This window comes from Pocillopora damicornis, chromosome 4 (genome assembly GCF_964200805.1).
Source record: "Pocillopora damicornis chromosome 4, jaPocDami1.2, whole genome shotgun sequence".
Classification (NCBI taxonomy): Eukaryota; Metazoa; Cnidaria; class Anthozoa; order Scleractinia; family Pocilloporidae; genus Pocillopora; species Pocillopora damicornis.
The window spans coordinates 13,335,605-13,354,767 of NC_142673.1; the positions used below are offsets into that span (position 1 = coordinate 13,335,605).

At 37.7% G+C, this 19,163-nt stretch overlaps 2 protein-coding genes across 2 annotated transcripts; one reads left to right on the plus strand and one right to left on the minus strand.

The window, feature by feature from the left end:
• Positions 1-244: 244 nt before the first annotated feature.
• On the minus strand, positions 245-8,462 carry LOC113674476 (uncharacterized). Its single transcript, XM_027190954.2, has 7 exons — positions 8,264-8,462; positions 7,984-8,113; positions 7,772-7,872; positions 7,014-7,129; positions 5,104-5,230; positions 4,190-4,365; positions 245-3,569 (listed from the first exon to the last, which is right to left on the minus strand). Exons 1-7 carry the CDS (start codon positions 8,445-8,447, stop codon positions 804-806), a joined length of 3,600 nt encoding a protein of 1,199 aa, XP_027046755.2. The 5' UTR covers positions 8,448-8,462; the 3' UTR covers positions 245-803.
• Positions 8,463-8,542: 80 nt separating this feature from the next.
• LOC113674472 (galactose-1-phosphate uridylyltransferase) lies at positions 8,543-18,234 on the plus strand. The gene is made up of 15 exons (XM_027190950.2): positions 8,543-9,024; positions 10,407-10,485; positions 11,013-11,061; positions 11,207-11,336; positions 12,009-12,065; positions 13,072-13,113; positions 13,616-13,696; positions 14,241-14,290; positions 14,459-14,541; positions 14,749-14,832; positions 15,610-15,643; positions 16,434-16,485; positions 16,958-17,023; positions 17,616-17,657; positions 17,860-18,234. The coding sequence occupies exons 1-15, from the start codon at positions 8,776-8,778 to the stop codon at positions 17,866-17,868; spliced, it is 1,107 nt and encodes a 368-aa protein (XP_027046751.1). The 5' UTR covers positions 8,543-8,775; the 3' UTR covers positions 17,869-18,234.
• Positions 18,235-19,163: the final 929 nt, after the last annotated feature.

Below are 19,163 nucleotides of genomic sequence, written 5' to 3' on the forward strand. Positions count from 1 at the left end.
CGAGGTACCCGGTATGTGTGGAGTAACACAACCTTCCAGTTGTTGAAAAATCCAACCCCCTGCGCACACGGTGCCTTGATAATATCCCTTTCTTCGCTATGATTTTGATCAACATGATTAGCATAAAAAGGGCTTTGGAAAGCCTCAGTGGCCAGGATACAAAGAGAAGAGTGGAGTTAGATGATTGAGAGTACTTAAACCCTGGTGTTGAGCCCAATTATTTTTATGTTCTGGATTTAGTCTCTTTGTTCTTTTTTTTTTTCGAAAGTGCAAGTCGTGGGGAAAATTTTTAAAATGATCTTCAACTATCGTGGCCAAGGTGGCTGCTAAATTATGCATACTACAGGCATTGAGGTCAGCCACCAATCCATGTGTGGTAGTAACTAATCATGAAAATTGAGAAGGTAAAACGAGACAACAAAGCGAGACTACTTCTCAACTAGGGAAATTGGACTTCATTCGTTCATTTTCATTAATTGAGCTATGATTAACTTGAGTCTTGTAACAAGCAAACAGGAAGTAACGAAAAGATGTTTGTTATCATATTGAAAAAGTTACATGTAAACCTCATCGATTTGGGAAAGCATGTTAAAACACAACTAAATAAGGAGGAAGGTAATAAGATGATTCATTTTCTTTCCAAAGAGTAGTTTACTATTCTGGCCTTTTAAAACTGGCACATGTATGTCGACTTTCATGGAAAGCATTCTAATAGTTTCGCTGTCTATTGACGCTTTCCACATAAAATAAGATTTATAAAGAGGAAATATCAAATATAAGAGACAAGGTATTGCTAAACGAGGTTAATAGAAAGGGCGTTTTGAAGGTCCTGAAAAAGGGACCGGAGGTGGCCCCGGTCTCTTTAAGGGAGGACGCATTCGTTCACTTTCAAAGTCTCCCAAAGAATGTCGCCTTCTGTCAGGAGGTCCATAGCCGTGAAATCTGTTAAATTCAGGTGGGCCTTCTCTGAATCCTTCGCGAGACCTAGGCGACCTCCCTGGACCTTCGAAAGAAGTCCACAAGGAAGGGTCGTCTTCGCGAAAGTCCACTCGATTAGGGTCACCATGAGGTGACACAGGAGGGCCTCTCCATCCGGGAGGGGGATGGCCAGGATGGTCATGTGGAAATTCCCATGGCCCTCTACCATGGTCTCTGAAAGGTTCCCTTCGGTGTTCTTCCCAGCGTTCAAACTCTCTCCTTCGCTCAACGTCATTCATCATTCCCGAGTGCGACACACGATGTAGGGGAGGGGGTGGTGCATCGCCTCTGGGTATCTGTTCGTGCGGTGACCGTCGGGAATCAGGTCGATGAATAGGAGCTCCTTCAGTTGATAGCCTCTTCACCATACGTGGGCCATTAGAAAATCCTTCTTCCCTAGGTATCCCGTGTGGACGATGTTCTTGACGATGCTCCGGAGGGATAGACGTGGTTTCGAATGAACCTCTTGGAGAATGACCTTGAGGTACTTGATCGGGAGGAACACGCCCGGACATCTCTGGTTGACCGTCACGCCTTTGAACTGGTGGACCCGCACTATCCCTTCCCTGTTCAAACTGGGGACCACGAGCTTGTGGGAAAGGCGCCCTCGGTCCAAATGGCGGTATTCCACGAGGTGACAAGTTGCCAGGACGATCAAAAGGTCGCTCCTGCGGAAAGCGCGGGGAACCTCCTCTCACTGAAGGACCTAGAAAAGGTGGGCCAGGTCGGGGAAAATTTCCTGCTCGTGTCGCTTCACGTGCCTCAGGTGGCTGAGAATCAACGTGATCATGTCTCGCACCAAGTCCAGTGTTACCTCCAGATTCAGGAGGCATTTCCATCGGTCCTCCAATTGGTCTTTCTTCAGAGAAGTTCGACAATGATTCTCCTCTAAACTCCTCATTACTTTGAGGTCCTCTCTTCGCAATGATTTGTGGTTCTGACCGTTGGGGAGGTGCCTGCTCCGGTCTGATTTTAGAAAGAGGTTGAAATTGGCCTTCAGTGGGTGCTGGCCAAGACGGCACACCTTTTGGATTGTTATCTACAGGAGGATCAAATGATGACTGAGGTGAACTACCCGACTGCTCTTTCTGTTTCAACGTTTTTATAGAGTCACTCAGCTTCGGAAACAATGAGTCGATCAAAGAGAGGAGGGGTTTACTTTGGGGCGTATCAGAATTTTGCTGTGGAGCGACCAAAGGAGCCGAAGGAGCCAAAGGAGCAGAAACAACTGTTGGAGCAACGGTTGTACAATTGACTTCCACGTCAAACTGTTGCTGCATTTGTCTTCCTCTACTAAGCAACTGAGCCAATATGTCAACAGCACTGACTTTTTGTCCATTATCTTTTTTTGCCAAGGCAGCATCCTGCCCTCCAAGCTGGTCTGCAACAGAAGGGGTACTGCTGGAAGACGACGATTCCGATACAATTGCAGGAACAAATGCCTTGGCTGTAGGCTGTGCCCCAGAAAGGCCTGGTCCTGAGTTGCTTATAGCATTTTCAAAGAATGATTTGTTTGTCTGAAAACCGGTATTGTCTTTTACGTCTACATCCCCAAGTGGAGCTGGTGTTGTTTCTGGTGTCTCGTCACCTTCAACTAAATGCAACTCCGGAGAACCAACCGGTGACGGTGCAGACGCCTCTGAATCAGGCGACCCAATAGTACCACCAGCCTGTGAAAGACCTTCAATCACTTGGTGTATTTGAGTTCCTGGGACTGAACCTGTCATGACCTGAAGAGGTGCTGCAACTGGCAAAGGTGCTTGACTGTGTACAAAGCCGCTACCAAGTGGTTGCAGAGACCCCATATTACCCGGAAGTTGCGCATTTGCTCTCGGAAGTAACACTGTTTGACCTGACAGTTGTGGAAATGGCTGCTCTTGCCTTATGGCATGTCCTGTGCCAGGTAAGGGTCCTGACGGCTGCATTAACTGATTTTGAGTCATGCTAGGAGAAGGCCGTATTGGAGGACCTCCAGGTCTGAACTGAGGTGCAGGAGCTGGAAAACGAGCCCCTTGTACCCCCATAAAAGGACGAATGACCACTCCAACTGGAGCTGGACCAGGAGGACCTAGTTGTGGCTGATGAGGCAGCATGCTGCCCCGCAGTGGCATCACAGTACCCAGATTTGGAGTAAGAGGTTGGGCAGGCGCTACACTGACAACAGGGGAAATTGATGGAGTACTATCCTGGGGTGTTGATTTTGCTGGCTGGGAATCTGAACTTTCAGTGGAGTTAGGTGTTTGAACATTGCTACCCTTGGCATCGTCTGCACTAGCCTCCTCACTTGTCTCTGACTTTTCACTGTCTGAATCATCTTCAATTTCCATGTCAGCAACTTCAATGTTGTCAACAGTTGGATCGATGGGTTTTTCTTCCTCTGGGGATTTGTTGCTGCCTTTCTTTCCTTCTGTTGGAGTTGATGGGGCTGATCCTTCTGCAACTTCAGGAAGGCCTGATGTGAGAAATGATGATTGTGGTGCTGTTACAGGCCCTGTCTTTGCTTTCTCTGCTTCCTTCTGAGCTAGCCTGTTCATTTTGCCATCAACTTTTTTCTTCAGTGATGTGAGACGATTTCCAAAGGTCTTGTAAGCCTGAAATATGGGAAAGTTTAAGACAAATTACTAAAGTTATATAATTAGTTAATGCAGATTATTACCACACCAACAGAAAAATATATATATCTAGTTTCGTCCACTGCATATCTGAAAGTAACCATATTATTATCTTAAAACATAACAAACATTTCCCTTTGATAAATTGCATACCCAATTACACAGAGCTCAGGTAATAAAAAGACAAGACCAGTCATCATTTCTACTCAAGAAAATTTGCAAAAAACTTATCCTACACAGATTATTTACAAACATTTTAATACACTTGTCTGTTGCTTATGTCAGAAATATAAAAAGTAAAGTGGGGCATGGGGAGTAGGATGTGAGTCATAAAAATTACTGCAAAGTTAAGATGTCCTAAACTATTCTAATTGTGGAATATCATATACTGCATATACATGTAGTAACTCCTAGCACAGTTTACACACATCAAGTACATGTGTTCAACTTTAAACAGTGTTACCACTGTACTGTATAGTTTGATCAATCTTTCATTTATTCAGTAAGCAGAAAAGCTATTAATATGTATATCACCCTAACAATCAAGGAAAACTGATGCATCTATGAACATGACAGGAAATTGTAGAGTAGCTACTCACATGAACAATGACTTTAACTTCTCCATAGGCGACATCAAAGAAAGCTCCTCCATCTTCAAGTACTTTGATCAAATTTTTCCTCTCTTCCTGCTCACGCCTGAGTGTTTCGGAGAACTCTTGCAACTTAGAGGTAGCCAACTCATACTCCTCACAAAATTTTCCTCCACCTGTGCGATCTAAAAAAAGCACAGGGTGTACAAAAGGACAAACATAAGATGACAGCAATGTCCAACACTGTGGTTCCTACATCAAAAGTCAATTGACCCCTTAACTCCTGTGGGTGATCTAGTCAGAAATTCTCCTTACAATATCAATACAATATCAAGCAGATAAGTGATGACAATTAACAGTAGAAAAATTTTAATGGGGAACAAAGTGGTCAATGCAATACCAAATTCTCCAACTAACCTCATAAGAATTTTATAACAGATACTAAAGAGAATTACTATTTAGATCTTGGGAATGGGTGGGATAAAAAGTGTTTCAGACTATGTGTAAGGATGTTTTTGGAGGACTTTTATTTTGCTATCATTATGGCTTCTCAACAGAATCAACTCTTGATCTCTGAATTAATCCTCAGCTATTCTAAAGTTCTAAAAGCGAGGTGATTATAATTGATCAGTGTTGTTATATTGCCATTAAAGTTACTAAGGTCTTTCCAACAAAATTAATCTATCACAATACTGGAAACAAACTACAATTCTGCATAAATTCAATTGAGCCTATTGGGTGGTAGAAACTGAATAAGCAAGGATGAAAAGGAATTAAAAAAATTCAGGGCACATTTCCTGCAATCAAAACAGCCAGTTTTGGTGAGATGACCATGATAACAATACTTGCACTGTCAAAGTATGTTAGTTTAAGTTAGGATAGTCCTGAAATGTTGTAGAAGGTTACTTATAAAGTCAACAAACCTTTTAATTGGCGAACACTCTCCAGATCTGATGCATCAATCCTCAAAGAATTCAGTTGAGATTCTCTGAGAGTAAGTTCTCCCTCAAAATCCCTTAAAGCTTTCAGAGCATCTATCAGTTTAGAGGGCTGGAAAGGAAAAAGAACTTAAGGAAACAGCACTAACAAAAAAATTCTCTTTTGCTTAACCCTTTACACCCTGACATCAGTATGCATATTCTCCACAGTTTTCCATACATTTTCTCAGGTGCTGATAAGGAGAATTTGTTTAACAATCAAGAGCTGCTTTAGTTGGTGTTCATTTCCTAAATTCTCATGAACTTTATGGTAATTCAAGGGTGATACTGTAAGGAGAAACTATATGCTAGTCAATCTTAGGAGTCAATAAAGATTTGAACAAGATGCCTTTTGACACAACACATAATCCACAAAATCCAGGGAAAAAAATCTAAGAATTATTAAAAGGTGAACAGGATGAGCAAAATGTTATAAAAGAACAATAGAAAAATGCTCAAGTTCCATAATGATATTTTTTCAGAATGTCATTAGTTTATTAAACCAATATCATTTTGAAGGCAATTGAACATAGAAATGGTGTTACGCAAAGCATTGAAAAACTCAATCAAGATAATGATGATAATAATAATAATAATAATAATAATAATAATAATAATAAAATAGTAACAAAACATATTTATGCAGGATGACCATTCAGTTCTAAAAACTGCTATCAAAGAATTCAATTCAATTTGAACACAATGAAAGCCATTCTTTTTATATATATGTATATATATATATATATATATATATATAAATATTATGAGAGGAAAAAAGGACGTAACTACATTTCCCGACAAGCCTGTTTCGTGAATCGCTTCACTCTTCAGGGGTTTAATAATTAAACCCCTGAAGAGTGAAGCGATTCACGAAACAGGCTTGTCGGGAAATGTAGTTACGTCCTTTTTTCCTCTCATAATATTTATTCTGCTCTGCTTCAACGTATTGAGCACTGTTCCACGCGAAAATCGACTTGCAGACTTCCTATATATATATATATATATATATATATGCATGCTCACTAGTTTTTCTAGTTTGAGCACTCTGGCATGGCTTAGATGATCCCACATATGTAAGATCACTTGGGGTGGCTATATGGTCTTACCTCCATCCTAGCACCAGCACTGCACTGATGAGGCCCAGAAGGCCGAAACAGTACTGTCTGCAGTTAGATATAGCTCTTTGGCATACAAAGCTTTGCTTTCATGTCCAAATTGAGCACTCTACTAGGATGAGTCATTGCTGCTAGCATTATGCATGCTCACTAGTTTTTCTAGTTTGAGCACTCTGGCATGGCTTAGATGATCCCACATATGTGAGATCACTTGGGGTGGCTATATGGTCTTACCCCCATCCTAGCATCAGCACTGCACTGATGAGGCCCAGAAGACCGAAACAGTACTGTCTGCGGTTAGTTATATATATGGGACAACTCAGCATTAATGTTTTCAAAACAGCTCTTAACTTCTAAGAGTGACTAGCAACTAAATTCTCCCTATATTATCATTTCTACACCAGACATTACAGTCATGGGAATAAAAGAAATGATCACCAACTAAAGAAAATCCTGATTATCAAACAAATTCGTCTGGTCAGTAAGAGAGAAAATATATAGAGAACATTATGGTGAACATTTATACAGATGCTAGAACATAAAGGGCTAAGATGGGAAAATGACTTTGTTGACAAGATATTAGCTTTCAGATTCTGATATACAAATTGCCCTGTGATTTGATCATACATGTGAGAGAATACAATTATGAGGTTGCTGTTTTCAACCTTTAACCTACTGTGGTCATATGAGGCTTCTGAGATAAATCTTATGATCCCAGTTCCAGGGGGAAGGGGCTCTCACCTTAAAATCTGCTGGCGGTAACCTCTTTTGTTTGGGTGATTTCACCTCCTTTTCCTTCTCTTTTTCAATAGCTTTCTCTTTTACTTTCTTGCTTATAATAGCAATATCACCTGAGGCTATAAACATCATAGGTTATATAAGAAACATCATCCACTGATATGTAAATGACAAGCTGAATTATACACACATTTTGATTGGTTCTTACTTATGATCAGATGCATAGCTGATGTCACCATTAACAACAATTCACTTTTTTTATTAAATAAAACATTAAGATTCCATGTTGCCATGGGTCTGTGCAGCAACAGATTACAGAAGACATCAAAATGTGGCACACTCCAGTGTGCCTCATGTAACAATTTTTTAGTTGTTACACCATTTTACATCATATGTGATCTATCACTGAACAAGACACGTTTTTATATTTACTAAATATAGACAAATGTGAAATCCACAAATTCACTTCAATTTACATTTTTGCCATCATTTTATTGAAAATTATAAAAAGATATTCCGTGGGATGGAAATTCCTATAAAAGGCAACACTTGAAGTGAAACAGTTTCCTTATTGCCAAAGGCCATCGAAATATCAACACAAAAAACTGTTTAACAAACAGAAGCACTTCGTATCTTATATCTTTCAAGCCGTACCTTACTGTCATTAATGTAGTTGAGACAAATAAAAGCATTCATTGACATATTGGGTATAGTTGGATATTCTGAATATTTTATAACTGTTCAAAAGTGAATAGGCTTACCTAACTTATTGCGTAAAGCTTCGAGGTATTCCTTTTCGAACAATTTTCTCTCTTCCCAAATTTTTATAACTCTTTCCACGCTTCCTTTAATAGAACTCTCGCTGAAAGAAAATTTTTTAAAAAATTGAGACCCAAGATAATCTTTCGCGCACCTGCATTAAACATCCGTATAATGTGATGATTAAGAACACAAACAATCCATTTGCACGAACCTCAGAAGAACCATAGCCTCTTTCAGAATCTTCGTAAATGCATTGCTGAACTCTTTGCCCTTCTTGCGGCTGTTTTGAAGAACATCATTCACCAAATAAAACAACACCAATCGGCGATCAGCTTTTGAAGCTGCAACGAAACAAAACATCGTTTGGCAAGTGACCCTGTGAGCAGCTGGTCAGAGAATCGTGGAGGGTTAATTTGAAATGCCATTGCCCACGAACGTAAATTTAAAATTAGTAAGCTAGATCAAAGTGAACATCTTTGTCGAAAGAATACCTCTTCTGAGCTGGTCCAACCACACAGTCGCCATATCGCTGGCATTCTTTTTGTGATGAATCATCCACAAGGAAACTGTTTGCACACTGTCCTGCGCGGACGACATATTTTGCAGCTTGCGTTCAAACGCTTTTTGATTAAGAAGCGCCATGTTGCTGCTGGTAAATGATGGAACGTTAAGCATGCGCTGAAACGGAAGCCGCTGATAAGTTTGGTTGTGCATTGGTCCTCTGTGGAGAGGTGCTAATCCCTGGATGTCAAAAATACGCCTCGTTACCAGATCTCCATTTCCGCTTTTTGGTGCACGGCGGTATCAGAGTGAATCAATCATACCGCAGAAGCTAAGGGAAATGCATGCATAGGCAAGGAAAAAAGCTTCGAATAAGTGGATTGTTTAAACACAACCACGTTTTTATCACATGCTGACCACTCCTTAAGGGGCCATTTTGAGAAAAAAAAAACCATGAGACACATGACTAACCTGTGACCTCATCCTAGGACGGGTTATTAAGATGGCAGACGGTAAGATGGAACGAAGTTGCGCAAATTCCTCTACTGAAGAGAAAATGGAGAAATCCTTTGATCCAACTGAATACCAACATACAAGATATAATCCTCTTCGTGATGATTGGGTTCTCGTGTCTCCTCACCGAATGAAAAGACCGTGGAAAGGTCAAGTCGAAAAACCTCAAGAGGAGGAGATTCCTCGCTGGGACCCCAAGAATCCATTATGTCCAAGAACAGTACGTGCTAGTGGAAAGGTAAGCATTAACATTGGAAAGCTCAGAAGTCATACACTTACTGTGAGAAGAATACTAGAACGACTCTGATCTCTCTTTACTCAGAAAACATGTACAGGAGCGAGAACCATTAGGAATCCACCCCTCCCCTCTTCTCCCCTCCCCTTCTAAGAGAGTAGTAAAGGGGGTCTCCTGATCCGGTCTCACGTGCGAATTTTAGAAAAATTCATGGTTTAGGTATATTTTAAACAGCATTCAGAACAATGCAAAGAGGAAACTCCCACATCAAATTTGTAATTCTCCTTACTGTCAACGATATAATTCTTATAATGTTAGTTCAGAGAATTTAGTTTTGGGTCAACTAATTATCCCTAAAGTGATCTTTTTCTTTATTCTCATCACTTATCTGATTGATATTTTATAGATAATGTAAGGAGAAATTGTGTTTTGGTCAATCATGGGAGTTAAAGGGTTAATTAATCTTTCAAAAATTGCATGAAATGTGTTATATATATAACTAAATAGGCTGCCATTCAAAATATTACTCAACAAATTGACCTCTTACTTGTGAGATAGCAAAGGGCTGCCTCTCTTTCTTCCATCTCCCAGCAATCTGTTGAACAATTAGGAGCTACACAAAAAGACATTCTTGACTTGAACCCTGTAACCCCTGAGAGTGACAAGCATCTAATTTCTCCTTACAATATCACCCCTTGAATCACACATTAAGGTCACAAGAATATAGGAAATAATCACTTTTAAATAAGTTCTCAAATGCGAAACGAATTCTCCTTGTCAGCACCTTAGGAAACATATACAGAACAGTATAGAGAATAGGTACGCTGATGGTAGGCTGTGAAGGGTAATGAGGTTTTAATTTCTATGAACAGTCAGAGTATTTTTTGAAATGTGCATTGCTAAGTTGTTTCAAAATGACAGTGTCTTCTGTAGCATTTGTAACACATTTTAAGACAGTGTCAAAACAATCAGATAGCTCTTTGCAATCTAAATAACTAATAATGGATATTTTTCATTGGTGGAGATGAGCTATATGTTTGGGGGGCATGCTATTCCTTAACCCTTTAAATCCCAAGATCCCACCGGTAATTCTCCTTAAAGTTTACATACCTCACAATTCTTATCTTTGAAGAGTTTGGTCGTGGATCAACTAATAATCCCTTAATTGATTTGATAATTTCTTTATTTTTCATCACTTGCCTACTTGATATTGTATCAAGAGAAATTATAAGGAGAAACTCTGTCCTAGTCACTTATAGGGTTGAAGGGTTAATATGAAAAAATTAACAGCGATGAAAATCAGGCCTCTTCAGGGAAAAGAGTTTTTTCTTCCCCCTTTTGAAATTTTAATTCACAATTAATTGTTTGCTCTTTATTTTTGAAAGGAAAATCCAGACTATGAAAGCACCTATGTGTTTGAAAATGACTTCCCTGCCCTGTTACAAGAGGAAGCACCTGCACCAGGTAAAGTAAATGCTGCGTATGGTAATTCAGACATCATTTTGTGTAGTGACTAAATGAGACTTGCAGGAAAGAGTTACAATCTATTTCAGTTTTCAGGAAAACATCAGGTATAATTTACCTCACCCAATCCCCCTACCCCCTTAGCTAAAAGACATAAATTAATCAAGTAGTTATATGTGATCCTCTTTGTGAAAGAATTTTAAAGAAAAGACTGAAGTAAAAAACAGACTGAATAAAGGGGGTAAGTTTCTAAACAAACTGTGGTGCTGCGTCGGTGGGAGAGTATTACAGGGTAATTTATCAATTGAGTTGATAATGTAAATTGGCCACCTTAAAGAGTTTCAAAGCTGATGTTTCGAGTGTTAGCCTTCATCAGAAGGAATGACAGAGGTCATTCCCCTTGAAACATCAGCTTTGAAACTCTTTACAAAGGCTAATTTATGTAAAAAACAGATAGGTCTGATTATAGGCAATTGGTGATCTGCTGAAGTACAGTCAAATCTAAAATGGCTCTTTTTTTTTACTAGGTCCTTCTGCTCACCACTTACTGAAATGTGAACCAGCTCAAGGAACATGGTAGGAGAAATTAAATTTTTATGGTATTTTTTCCTTCAAAGGGAGACCCAACCAATGAAAAGATCAAATTATAGTGAAGAGTGAGGTATTCTGTAAAATGACAAGTTGATCTATATTTGCTGGTCCTCTGTGTTGTTTTGTTTAGTAGAGTGATGTGCTTCCATCCATGGTCTGATGTTACTCTTCCTCTTATGTCTATTGATGAAATCTTGGAAGTCATTAGAGAATGGATCAGACAGTACCAGGAATTGAGTAAAACCTACCGCTGGGTTCAGGTAAAAATCTTGTGAGCAATTTGAATTTAAGAATTATTTTTTAAAGGAAACCCTATTATCAAAATTGATCTTTAAAGTTAAGACTTGTCATATTCCTCAAGAATAATTTAATTAGCCCAATGACCCCATGCTTGGCAGCTGGGTGTTTATTGATGTTTTCTTACAATTCAGTCACTTGTCTTGTTCACTCAGTCAAGTATTTATTTACTTTCCCTTTCTCCTGCCCTGGGGAGGTTTTTTTGAGTCCTCAGGGCTTTTTGGTTTGTTCATTAAAGAAGGCCAAACAGCATTACTAGTTGGTTTTTTTGTTTTTGAGGTTTGCAAGGAGAAAAGATAAAAATGAAGGGCACCTATTTTGAAATTGGAATTTTACACACATCACCAAGTCGGATCCTATCAATAACATTTTACAGTTGACCCAATTGACCTTAAAACTTTTGTAATCAAAAGAGGTACTTTTTATGACAATAGTGAAAACCATGTGACATCATACAACCCAAAAAGGCACCTACCTAGTTATATGCCTTATGCTATCCATTATATTTAATTTATTGATTTTTATATAATATAATTTGAGAGTTTTATATGGTAATTTAGCAAAAACATCACGATTTGTCCAAGATCGTTTAATAAGCCAATGGTTCATTAACTGCGAGGTGTCGTTTGCTTTAGATATTTGAGAACAAAGGTGCTGTTATGGGATGTTCTAATCCTCATCCACATTGCCAGGCAAGTTGTCTTTTACCAAGTCTTCATTTGTTTGCATGTAATTTAAAACCCCACTTTGGAGATACAGGATTTCCCCAAATAAGTGCCCACCCCAAAGGCCAAAATGTCAAACAAGTGTCCCTTCAAATAAGTGCCCCCACCCCTCCCTCACTTTTTTTAAATAGTTAGCATACAAGGAAAAACCTGTTTCAATGGCCACTTTGTTTATGACCTTTTAAGCTTCAACTACAGCAGAGTTAGTACAGGAGATTTATAGACGTGCCCCTTAATTAAGCACCTCCTTCTAGCAAGCACCCCTCTCTTTAACTCAAACTTTTGAATAAATGCCTGAGGATTCATTGGAGGAGAAACAGTACTCAGGAAACGTACTCAGGTACAATTATATTGACAGGATACTTTGGTTTTATCATCTGAGTTAATGAAGTAAATTGGCCATTGTAGAGAGATTCTGAAGCAGAAATTTCAAGCATTAGCCCTTCCTCAGAGCAGAGGGCTAATGCTCAATATGTCAGCATTAGAACCTCTCTATGGTGGCCAATTTACTTAATTGAATTAGTTGATGAATCTAAATTATCTTGACTCATAATACCCCTGCTGACACAGCACCACAGTTTCTTCAGGTAACCTCTCTTGTTTACACCTACATATCAAAAAACAAGTGAAGTCATGAAAAACTGTTTCACTAATGGTGGGCATGCAAGACAAGTTTTTTAATCTGTCACTCTTATTAGAATTAATAATGGTGAATTCATTGAAAAATTTTAAAAATCAGAAATGCCCCATCCAAGTAAGGTATTGTACTTTCTGTTGGTTTACTTATCTGTCAGTAAGCTAAAGAAGAAAATACTTTTGTAGTCCTCTTATTATTCCACTTGGTCACATACAGTGTAAAGAGCTATTTCCATGATAAAGATACATCCTGTTACTTAAAAATGGGGTGCTAAATTTAATGCAAGGGAAGGCTTTTTTTATCATTTGTAACATCCTATCCATTTTTTCAATGCAGATCTGGGCAAGTTCCTTTCTGCCAAATGAAGCAGCAATAAAGGTAAAATTTATTTTGAAAAAATTGTGCTGTATGTGTGCAGATTTAAAGTAAAGATGTGTCATTAGTATTGTACTGTAAGAACATTCAACTTTACATCTACTAGAGGGTGTTTACAAGTATTTAATGATGTTGAATGATGCATCTTATAGCATCATATTGCTGAAAATCAAGAAATTTCTTGTAGGAGATACTAATGGTGATTTTTAATTTAAAAGAAGTGTTTTTGTTAGGAGCAATTGCTTCTTGGTCACCCCTGGGAATGTAAAGTTTCACCAAATTTCTACTATGCTTTCTCCTTAAATGCTTGAGATGGCCCTTTACTTGATGGTAGCAGGATTCATAATTGCAATACATATTTGCAGTCTGCCAATCTGGAGCAATCTTGGTACACCTTATTGCTTTAAGTTGTATGACAAAGTGTATAAGCAAGATTTCAATGTACATGTCAATGGTTATTTTGAATCTTGATTTGTTTTGTTTTGTTTTTTTTTGTTTATGGCAGCATCGGACTCAACGAGAATATCTAGAGAAACATAAAATACCAATGCTAGTTGAGTATGCAAGACTGGAGGCGGAACAGAAGGTTTGTTTTTCATTTTAAACCTGTGTGTTTCATGGTCAGTATGGATGAGAAGGATAAGCCAAGCATTTTTGAAGTTAACTTATACAAAAATTTGTGCAGATGTTTGAAAACTGAGATAAATGTTAGTATTTATAATACCTCATCTTAAGGGCATTAGGTCACAGGAGAAGGAGTATTATTTTTGCTTAAGTTTATCATCCAGTTCTTCACTAAATCAAATTAGATGTGGAATGCAGTTATGGAACAATATGTGATGCTCTTTTGTGTAAAATTTTGTGCCATTAAATGTGAAAGACAAAATTTTTTTGAAAAGAATCTTTTGACTCTGATTTCTATGTACCAAATAGATTCCATGTTGTCATGAGTCTGTTCTGTATCAGGTCACAGATGATGTCAAAATAGGGTAAGAACAAAAAGGTGACACACAAGGCACAGCCAAGTGTGTCACAGGTGTTCTTAACACATTTTTGACTTCTTTTGTGATATTACTGTGCAAAACATATTTGGGTGGTTACGCTTATTTGCACTGTGGCTTCCAATTTAGGTCCGTATTGTTGTGGAAAATAGTGACTGGATTGTAGTGGTTCCTTATTGGTATGTAATGTACTCTTTCTTGATACATTTGCAAACACAAGGCTTTTGACATTACTCAACCTATGTTTCCTTTACTGGTTGCCTTTACTGTCAGTGACTTAGAATTTTCTTTCAAAGTTGATGTGCAGCATTTGGTATTAAATTTAATGAATATTATTCACTTTACAGGGCAACTTGGCCTTATGAAGTTCTGCTGCTTCCAAGAAGACATGTTCAAAGATTATCAGATCTCACAGAAGAGGAGCAGAAAAGTAAATTTAATTTCTAGATACTTTATTTTGGATAGACTTTGTAGATTGTGTTTAAAAGTCACTAAGGATCACATTCAGATTGTGTTCTTTTTATTAGCTGAAAATGGTTGCTGATCACACCCAAAAAGTTTTTGTACAGATATGGGGTTACACATTTTCTTTTGAAATTCAGAAAAATTTTAAATTGTTTGCTACTTTTTGTTACAGATCTTGCTGATATAATGAAGAGACTACTGACCAAATATGACAATCTTTTTGAAGTTTCTTTTCCTTACTCTATGGGGTGGCACGGTATGTATACTATCAAGCGTTGAACCTTTTCCAATCTCTGGATACCTTTAGTCTTCTTTTACAGTGATGGTTTGGTCTTGTGGTGCAACATATTCTCTTCCCATCAAAAGCTGCTTCAATTAGAACAAAATTCCTTTTCTTTTGTAATGAGTGTCTGTAGATATGAGGTATGACTCTTTGTGCTTTTCACCAATCACTTATCAAGGTTAAGCTTAAGTTTAAGTTTCCTGTGCAGAATTGTCTGCACTTTAGTCAGAAGTTGTTCAATATGTACCTAGAAATCAGCTGACACAAATAGCTCTAGTTGCTTTTTCTGTTGGTCCATTATTTTTGCTTATATTAGGATATTAGTTAAATCATTAATTAATTTATTCCTTGTTGCAAACAGGGGTAACTACTCAAATATCCTTTTAAATTGTTTGTTTCAAGAGGCACATACTATCAGGGTTGGTTGAAAATTATTGATCAATATCAGTATCCCAGCAACCATGCATCTACCCCTCCCTTAACCCAACAACAATCTACTGATAACAAGTTAGGGTTAATGTCAAAATTATTTAATGAAACCACCATTATATACTTGGAAAAGAAGAAGAGAAAAGGCTTGATGGTCTTGTGTTTGGTCCTTGAAGAACAAATTAAAAAGAAGCAAGGAAGAAAGAGAAAGAGCAGTGGTCATATCAGAAAATGCCTGTTGATAAGAAAATATGAAAGCCTGACATCTTCCCTTCTGGCCTCTAACCCAGTTAATTAGTACTTATTTTTCCACCCTAACAGGTGCACCAACTGGTAAACAAGACACAGATTGTAGGTGAGACTTGTTGGATAAGATTTTCTCTGATTGCTGATAACCAGCAGAAAAGCCCCTCCTGGACAGAACAGGTCTTGAAGAAGAGGGGCCATAAAGTTTTTATTATTCAATCTCTTTTTTATGACATTTTACCTACTCATCTTTTGTAAGTCAAATGAATGCAAGTTTTAGTAAGGGGCCTGATTATCTCTGAAGATGGCAAAGACTTCTGCAGAAATTCAAAAACCCTCCTGATATATACAAGTATCCCTTAAAATTCTGACAGTCTTGTGTGTTATTCCCTTGAAAATCAACCATTTGGGAAGAAGAATGATTCTTTACAAAGTTTCCTCTCTTATTGGACTAGTTTCCATCAGATTTTTACTCTATGTATTTCTCTAGCATGTGTCAATCAAGGCTTTTCAAAGGCATTAGTTTTGGCAGGTATAGGGCTTCTAAGAGTTTCATGTCAACAGAACATCTACCTTAGTAGATCGTAAGAACATTTTTGCAGCTTCTCTTAACTTGTGAAAGTAGATTGTAAGAACATTTTTGCAGCTTCTCTTAACTTGTGAAAAGGGTATCCTGCTCTTTTTTAAAAAGAAATCACCACCTTCGCGATGAATGGTATCAACGAAGATGATGATCATTGTTATCATCATCATTATCATTATCAATTGTTATTATAGTCATTATGACTGTTGTTTTTTCATTCTTCATTGGTAAGATTTATATAGAAGTTAGTGACCAGTAACAATTTTTCTTTTTATGAAAAATTAGTTTTAACTATTCCATTTTGATCTGATTGCAGTCACTGGCAGTTACATGCACATTACTACCCTCCTTTGCTTCGTTCAGCCACGGTGAGACTTGTTCCAATGTCATTTCAATTGGCCATCACAGGGGTGGATCTAGGAGAGGGATGCAGAGGGTGCACACCACCACCACCACCATATGGCTTTTCAATACAACTTTAAGTTGTTATAATCTGTTGTATTGTCTGGTATATATGTTCTCAACAGTTCACATTCTGTCACAGCTTAGTCATAAGCCTTCCTCTTGGTTGTTCATTTATAATCCTGGATCTGCCCATTCCAAATTTCTTGACTGTATGTTTTGAGACTGAATTGAACTCAAGTGGTCCTAATGGTACTTTATACAATGGCTGTAGCTCTTACAACAAATAATTTGTAAATAGCTGTCTGAAACCAAGCTGTGCTGTATAGCTTTCAATCTAACTTACCTACAGATTGTTTGGTTTTGATTTCTTTTTATTATTGTTGATCTTTTTTCAAGACAAATCTTCATATACGAAATGTCTAATGTCTCTTGCAGGTTAAAAAATTCATGGTTGGCTATGAAATGTTAGCTCAGAGTCAAAGAGACCTGACTGCAGAGCAGGTGATTGATACAAGGTTTACCCACAGAACTGTAATAGTTAGGTGCAAAATAAAGTGGCACAACATAACAAAGCATCTTACTGTGTTACTACCTGATGTGTTTTTAGGCTTTTAATATATGCAGCCATATTTGGTCATAATATTCACTGTCCTGCAATTTCAAATAGCATGTTATGTTGACACACTTATCCCTCTTGGTTAGCTCATGTTGTAGAGGGCAGAAGTGCCTTGCGAGAGGTGGAGGATTCAAGCCTCTCAGCAAACAACACTCTTAATGTGCTGCCTTTGCTATGACATTTGTAAATGGTTATAGACATTCCCTATATTAGTCTTTTCAACTAAGGATGATAATCTCTAGGCCTGTTTCCTGCACCTTCTCTGTACTGGTTAGCAGGGGACGTTGCAAAACCCATGCACTTGTAGTCTGGCCTTGTTGTTGATCATTCAGACCCTTATTTAAATCAGCTGTAAAGCTGAACTGGGTTAGCATGTCTATCACAAATAGGTAAGTAAAAAAAAAACCCTTGGCCTTGCCTGTCTCTTTCAATTCTTGTTAAGAGGGTGTTTGACTTTTGGTTTGGTTTTATTCACAGGCAGCAGAGAAGCTTAGAAATCTTTCTGAAATTCACTACAAGGTAAACTGACAGAGAATAACTTTCAATTGTCTTTTTTCTTATATTCTTCCTTCATGTCTTGCACCTGAAGTGCTTTCAGCATTGTTATTGGGTAGTGCATTGTGGAAATTATTAATTTATTGGTTATTGTATTTGTAAGTTTCCTTCATTCCTTATTCTTATCACAACAACTGATTAGACATTTATTTATTCATTTAAACAGAATAGATGATATGCCAAAGGAGTGGTGATTTAAATGATTTGATGCAGTTATAACTCACTGCATAAAATTGATACTTGAAGTTTACAAGAAAGTTCCAGTATACTGGAGTTTTGTGGAGACTGAAATGAGTTTTGAACCTTAATTAATTATGAACCTTTGCCCTAAGGAGTAGAATTTTTTTTCAAATTTAAATGCACTTATAGGGTCATCAATAAAATTGTTTTTGATGCCCCATGTATTGAAGTGTTCTTGTTTGTGAAGTAAGTTTCTGAACGTTTAATATCATTTTTGTGAAGTATATTTTAGAACTGTTAATAATAAAATGGAAGAATGAATGCACACTTTGTGAAGTGTGTGTCACCTCTGAGTGGAAAACATTGGCTGAAATCACATCATTGTTTATAACCCACCCATTAATTGTTGCACAATTTTATTGGCTACTTTAAATCTTGTGGTGCAAAATCACAGGACAGTCATAAGGCAATAACCCATAACTCTGTTTAAAATGAAACGCAGCCAACCCAAAAAAAGCCAGCTCAAGATTTTCATCTTCTTATCTGTGTTATCATTTTGTAGAGTCAAAGTTCTCTTCTCTGCCCTTCTTTGTCCTTATCACTTGATGTAATAGAACTAACTCAGAAGCTAGTTTAAGCTGGAATGATATAATTATTATTTGCCTGCACTGCAACCCAGGGACATACACTCAGTTTCTGAGCAGCTTTAAGTGGAATAGTCCTTGAGCAGATGGGTAAATCTTCATGTTAGTTCAGGCACTGAGATCAAACTTATACTCAAGTGAAAACAGATGGGTTGCAGAACCTTGAGGGAACTGTAGAGTAATCAAGGTTAAGGCAAGAACTCTCCGCAAATGATGCAGTTATGTAAATAATTATTCTTTTGTTGAGCACAATATGATAAAAAGGTTTTGTGTTTTTGCACACCAGAATTACTGGGCTTGAACAGAAACTTTAATCTCAAAATGTTACTAAGAGGACTTCATCACTGTCAAAGAACCCTTAAAGCCAGAAATCAAATTGAAAAACAAACAAATAGACAAGAAAACTGCATGTATCAATTAACTTGTAATCAATTAAGTTGCTCTTTCATCTTTTGGTACCAGTTTGAATTGTTTTGTAAGTATTAATTCAATGATAAGCAGTGAGGGTTGCAATAGCTCATCTCAGGAATTTTGCAGATGCTCAACTACCTTGTTGCTAGCAGGCACTAAAAAGATGAAACAGTATTATGATGAAAATAGCTGTTAATTGGCTGTTGTAATCCAACTGGGGAATGATAAATTTCTA